Source organism: Heloderma suspectum, chromosome 2 (genome assembly GCF_057233095.1).
Source record: "Heloderma suspectum isolate Gila_16-S chromosome 2, 16-S_ref, whole genome shotgun sequence".
Taxonomy (NCBI): Eukaryota; Metazoa; Chordata; class Lepidosauria; order Squamata; family Helodermatidae; genus Heloderma; species Heloderma suspectum.
The window spans coordinates 165,187,743-165,194,486 of record NC_139459.1 but is presented as its reverse complement, the minus strand read 5'-3'; the positions used below and the strand labels follow the sequence as shown (position 1 = coordinate 165,194,486).

The window sequence follows — 6,744 nt, the reverse complement described above, 5'->3', positions numbered from 1 at the left end:
TGTGAGAAACATGCCAGAAATGTATGTGAAAGACCCTTAGAGCCAACGGTAAGTGTTTAGATAAGAGGTTATATGCCTTCAAGGCAACATTTCCCCAGATGTTTCTTGCTCCTTGTAGAGCATCAGTTGGGAAGGCATTTACATTTGACATAGCGGGGCGATGTACAAAAGAGGATTGGATTTCTGAACCTCTAATAGTAGCGTACAGGGATGTATGAAAATTTAATTAATGAACACAAATAATCCAAAAATGTTATGTTCGTAATCACAAGTAGATGTTTTTCAAGAAATGTTTGCAAATTCATGAACAATGTCATTGCATTTGAAAAATGTGCATTTTTTATGCCTTAGTCCAGGGGGGAAAGTATGTACTTTTGAAAAATGCCAAGCTACACCAATACAATTATTAAAGGCACAGAGCCACCCTATTTGACAGTGGGATATATTTTGATACAAACAGAACCTATTTAGTAGTGATGGGCCCCAATATAATAATGAGATTTAGCAACTAGCCTGAAGGCACAATCCTATGCCTGTTTAGACAGAAAAAGGCCTACAACTCCCAGCATGCTCCAGATAGCATGGCTGACTGGGGCATGCTGGGAGTTGTAGGTCTTTTTTTCTGTCTAAACAGGCATAGGATTGTGCCTTAAACCTGAAAAAGTAGGAAAACAGCTTTTAAACTTTAATGCTGCAGTATATGGAAGGGGATATTTTGTGGTAAACAATCTGAAGCCTAGTCAGTGAAGCAGACATGAGCAGCAGGGGAGTGTGATCTGAGGAAGAAGAAATAATGGCACCTGTGCTGGATGCTTAAGTGTAAATTTTCTAGGATATCTTTAACCAAAGGATCACCTCTCTGCTTTTAGGCCAGGCTTCCACACAGGAAACTGATGGCTTGCAGGAAGAAGGAAAAGCCTTTGCCAATTGTGTGTGAAGAGGGTGTTACACGCATACAAGTGCATCCCTATGTTCATCTGTGGAACAGTAGCAGGTTTGACACATGGGCTCCTTCTCTTCATAGCACCACTCAATACCTTTATCTGCCAGAATAGCAAGATCAGGAGAGAGGGGACTGGCGAACTCCCCTATTATCTCATGAAAATTCTTTGCCTGATAGAAGGTAAAGCCCTAGGCCCCGCTTCCCAGTATTTGAACCAGCAAACTTCCGAGCAGCCTTCCCCAATCTAATGCCCTCCAAGTATTTTGGACTTCAACTCCAATGGGCCTCAGCCAGCATGGCCAGTGATCAGGAATGCTGGGAGTTGTCTCACCCTCTAGATGTTTTGGACTATGATCCAGGTTGGGGAAGGCTGCTTTAGAACACTGTAGTTTTTTAATCACAAAATACATGAGGCAACACTTGAGATACAATCCAGTTTTAATAGAGGAAGATGTAGCCCCTGGCCCTAGAGGGCACTGTTCCTCCAATTTTCGTTTATACAGAGGACATGTCAAAGAACCTGCTAGACAATTGCCTCAACTCTAGCCCTGCTTTAGACTCCTTCTCCACATCCCATGGGCGCTAACCCAAAACATATTAGCAGGTCACACACACAGGAACATTTTAGGGCACTTCTGAGCAGACAGTGGCCTACTTGGATGATGACAGGGACAGAAAAATAAAACATAGGGAGGTGTCTATTTCCTAGAAGCCAATACCACTGAGATCCAGGAAACAACCAGAAGTGCACATGGAGGGAAAAGACACACAAGCAAGGTGTCCAAGTTTCTTTTGGAAAGAATGATCATATTGGAGATGAGCTCTTGCCCTATGAGTCAGAATTCTGTTAAGCTTTTTTACTGAGGTGGGGGAAGAAGAAAATATGGATATACATTTGAGATTCCAACCGCCTTCAATTAGGGAGCCTCATGTCTTACAACCCTGTGACAAGGAAGGCCTGCCTTATTTCTGGGAAATAAATACAGACACAAGGAGAGAAAGGCTTACAGCCCCACCGATCCCTCACCCCACCACTATTACACTACTCTCCAAGACCTTCTGTTGGCTCAGAATATCCACTGCAGTCCATGGTTCCTGTCCCAAGTTACAAGTGTCTCTTCAAGTGCAATGAGAGGTGGTCTGAGCGGGAAAAAGCACGCTGGCAGAGGTGGCACTTGAATGGTCGTTGCCCAGTATGCTTGCGAAAATGGCGAGTCAGCTCGTCTGAGCGGGCAAATTTCCAACCACAGCCTTCCCATGTGCAGTGATATGGCTTCTCACCTGGAAAAGAACAGCAAGCATCACTGTATCCTTCTGCTACATCTGGGCCAAGAGAGGGATTCTTCTAAAGCCCCACATCCATAGGGTAGGGAGAAGTAAGAACTCAATATATAGGATTTCCCCACCCCAGCCTTGGCAGTGGGCCTGGGTCCTCACACAGTGCATCATGCCATACTTAGATGCTGGAAACAGGAGACCGGAAGGGTAACCTAAAGCAAGAGCAAGAATACTCTTGCAGGTTGATGCTCTTAAGGATAAGAATTCCCTCCCTGGTGACCCCACTATGCCCCCTCTTTGATGAGCTTCTGCTGGGCTTTGAAAACCTTGTTCAGGCGGGCATTTGGGGTGGGTTAGGGTTTTTTTTAGAACAATGTTGTTTTGTTCAGTTGGTTATGTTGTATTTTGTGTTGTTATTTGTATTGTATGCCACCTAGAGTGGCTGGTTAGCCAGCCAGATTGGCGGCTAATAAATCTAATAAATAAACATCTGCAAGAAGCCCGCTCCCTATGGTACAGTGCTCCCAACAGAAACCCGAGGAAGAACATGGCCTCCTTTTATGTAATTCTTTTTTCTTCTTTTTTTACCTGTGTGAGTGCGGAGATGGGCCTTGAGGTGGGAGCTCTTGGTGTAGGTCTTGCCGCAGCTGGGATGAGTGCAGATGTGGCTTGCAGGCTGTTTGCGTGGCCAAGACTTTTGCCCCTTCTTTGACTTAGCTGTGGCTTCCCTGGCAGGCGTAGGAGGTGTCAGGAGCCCCAAAAGGGGCAAAGTAGGCAGAGCTGTATCTGTCTGGTACCTCTGGACTCGGGCTTGGTATTGGCTATGGTAAAATGGATAGTAGCCACTCAGCAAACTGCAGTGTTCCAGCTGGGATTGCACTGGTGGAAGCTGGCTGTAAGAAGCATGCTTGCCCAGCAAAGGTGGACCTGGGTGCATATAAGCTTCATAGGTCATCTGGTAATACTGCCCATGAGCTCTCTGTTTTGGCTCCCCATGATGCGGTCTCATTGTAGGGAGAGCCCCACGGTCCGCCTGGGCAAGGAACCACTGCACCTGATTGCTGGAATGTACCACACCCTTACTTGGATCTATCACATCCTGGGCATAGCTGTGCAGGGCAGAGCCACAGTCCAAAGAATTATCTCCTGGTAGGAAATTGGTGTCGAAGCTTGAGGACCTAGGCACATCTGGGACCCTGTGGCTTTCTAGGAGCCTCTCTCTAGTTCCCTCCTCAGTGGTTACTGTCTGGCAGACAGACACCGATGGCTGTTGCTTTTGGCCTACCCAAGGAGCACCAGTGCTTTGCTCTGCGACAGAGAAGTTTCTCAGGAGGAAGTCAAGGTCCCAGCAGGCTTCATCACTCTCTTGCTTGACTTGCTGAATCCCCTCAGGCTGGGTCACATCCAAGAACCCCGGAGATGAAGGGTCTGGAGAACCCTCTGTTTTCCACCACTAGAACATAAGCAAAGCAGTAGAGTGAATACAACGAGTTGCCTCCCCCCAATGTGCTGCATCACAGATAACAGCTGAAAAGGCAGAACTAGCTCCAGAACAAGATCTACAACCAGATTCCTTCAGCTTCATTAACTGAAACATAGATGCAAGTACAAATGCTTGTAGCAGACCAATGAGCCTCAGAGGCTAGGAGGGCATGCCCTGGAGCCTGCCACTAAGGCAAAGATAAAAGAGCCTGTTATCAGGATCCTACAGAAGCTTCTACTCTGCATCAAGGGCAGGCAGGATCCTAGCTATCTCAACAGGCAACACAACAGTTCACCAGAAGTCTTTTGAGGCTGGAGTAATACCTTGGAGCAAGTGTTTCCTGCATGCTTGACTGCATCTTCCTGGGGCACAACACCCCAGCTATACTGTACCGTTCCTGTACGACTTGAAGTGCAAGGATTTATAGATCAGGACTGTGGAGCAGAAATATGAGCTGCACTCACAAATCAAGTACCAAAGAGCTAGTGCACAGGAGCCTTTGTTGACAGCCATCTCTTTTAAACAAAACCTCCCCCACTTTCTCCTCTCCCTGCCCCATAGAACCTCTAGCCCACATACACGCTTGCATTTATGTGATCCTCTTTGGAGAAACAACTAGTGATCATTCCAAGATGAGCCCATGGTAATTGTAATACTTTTGTTCTTCTTAGCCTTCAAAGGGCTTCATGTACATTGCTTCATCCTTACATTGACCCTGTGAAAGTATTATCCTTGTATAGGGGAGGGGGAGGGAGAGATGAGATGATGAAATAGCAGTTTGTTTCACACTACCCAACAAATTCATGGGTTCAGCGGGAGATCTGAAGCAAGGGTTTTCCCTATATAGCAGGGATGGGCAGAAGGTAGATAGGGGTCTACAGGGAATGGTCACAGGGTGCAAGGTGCTGGATCTCATCAGTGCCTGGATGGCAGACCAACTGAGAAGCCCATCTATGCTGCTTTGAGTTCCAAGATGGAAAAAGGCAGGACATTATATTTGTTTGTTTAGCACATTATAGATAACTTGGGTGACCTGCAGGAAATCAGTGAAGTTTTCTGACTCTGAATTGTTTAACAGCAGCAGCAACAAAATGATTCCTCAATAAATTATACTGCTAAAAATAAGCTGGTGTGTGTGTGTGTGTGTGTGTGGGGGGGGTGATAACCATGAGTGGGATTTTGTGAGGAAGGACTGTGAACTCCATTCAGTTCTGGTACTTAAAATTAATTCCTGGGCTCAGAAACCTTTAATTCTAAATGTATGTCTTTTGCACCAAGCTCCAGTTGGTTATCTCAGGTTTCGAGTAAAAAACAACAACCCTGAAGCAGATCCAATAAGCCTGAAGTCTGCTCACCAGTAGTTCTCCAGCTTCCTTGGCAGAACAGGAGTCTTTGCATTCAGTTGTTGCCCAGGCTGTTGTCATTGTGGTGCAAGCTGATTATGTATATTTGTTATTAGTATTGTACGCTGCCTAGAGTGGCCAGGCAGCTGGCCAGATGGGCGGCTAATAAATCTAATAAATAAATAAGTTAAAGGCCTATTTATTTGTGCAGGCTTTTAGATATACACAGGTGTTCTGTTTATTATGTTGATGGTTTTATTGTATTTTATTATATATTTGTTAGTTTAGAATCATGATTTTAATGTTGTTTATGTGTTATACTGTGTTTTATATAAGTTGTTAGCTACTCCTGGCCCTTTGTGAGGAAGGATGAGATAGATAGAATGATAGAATATATACCTTCTCACTTTCTCTCAAGAATCTTTATCCCACCACAGTTAGAGCCAAGAAACTTGTCATGGTTATAAACAACATAAGCAAGCAGAATACAAGTTTCTCCCTCTGCGTAATTTGTTCCAGCAATAGAATTTAGGAGCATTGATCAGATAACTCAACTGTGTGTTTAACAAGATGCATGTTTTAAAGATAATCTAGGATGTGCATTAGAACTGAGACTAGAACTTACTACGTGGAACTGAAGAGATCCTTTCTTGCCCACTTTGCACAGACAATAGCATAAAAATCTTAACAGAAAGGAAGTCTGCATACATCATACTAACAGCCTTCTGAAAATATCACTTCCTTCATCTTAATTATTCCTTAGGAGCACTTATACTGCTGGACCTATTTGGTTATTACATTGAGTGAACTATTGTTATGAATAAATAGACTGTTAAGAACAATTTAATGGGCTTTTACTTATGAGGCATGCACACACACACACACACACACATCTCCTACTTAGGAAGGAAGCATGCACGCTTGTCTCCTTACCCAAGGAGACAGGTGTGCATGCACACTACATGGAAATATCTATTACTTTTTATGAATGGCCTTGCTATAGTTGTTATGAAGAGGGAGAAAACAAGAACAAAAGTATTCTGCACTGCTTTTTTGTTAAATTTTAGCTCAAATACATCCAAGAATGGGCTCTGAAACCTTGCCAGACACCATCCCCACAAGACCTGAAGAATCACTCCTACACTCTTTTCACTTTATAGCAAGGTGTTTGCTGCTTTCCAAATTGCCACACCCATTAAGAGCAGATAACTTACTGTGCTAATACATATCCGAAGACCAGCTCATAAACACCACTTAGAGGCCAGTTAACCCCCCCTCCATAAGTTTTAATGCCCAACCCTCAGTAGAGCCAAACAGCACCTACCTCCAGCCAGAATGAGACCCCCTCTCCCTCCACTCCTCACCTGGAAGATTTCAGATTGCACATCTTGTAGGTGGTTGAACCCTCCAAGTATTCCAACTGAGGGTAACACAGTCTCCACAAATGCCATGGACTACAAATAGCAAAACCGCTAAAACAAAAGACAAGAAAGCAAAAGGTGGATAGTGACAGGACAGCACCCAAAACTATTTGAGTTTTGGTAATCCCTAGCTTTCATTTCTTTTTGTTCACATACACACCTTTCTTCTCTCTTATCTAAACAACATACTTCCCTCCACCCTTTGTTTAAAAGCAAAACTTTGTACTTTAGGTCTTACCATTAACAATTTCTCCCTTTTAATTCTTTCACTCATTT

The 6,744-nt window shown here is 44.1% G+C and overlaps 1 protein-coding gene across 2 annotated transcripts; it reads right to left on the bottom strand.

Annotated features, from left to right (window-relative positions):
* Positions 1-1,363: 1,363 nt before the first annotated feature.
* On the bottom strand, positions 1,364-6,744 carry KLF1 (KLF transcription factor 1). Of its 2 annotated transcripts, none has more exons than XM_084835703.1 (4): positions 6,629-6,744; positions 6,412-6,519; positions 2,810-3,674; positions 1,364-2,224 (listed from the first exon to the last, which is right to left on the bottom strand). In XM_084835703.1, the coding sequence occupies exons 2-4, from the start codon at positions 6,496-6,498 to the stop codon at positions 2,049-2,051; spliced, it is 1,128 nt and encodes a 375-aa protein (XP_084691829.1). In that variant the 5' UTR covers positions 6,499-6,519; positions 6,629-6,744; the 3' UTR covers positions 1,364-2,048. The 2 variants fall into 2 exon arrangements, with proteins under 2 accessions (XP_084691829.1, XP_084691828.1); XM_084835702.1 differs by having other exon boundaries at positions 6,707-6,744.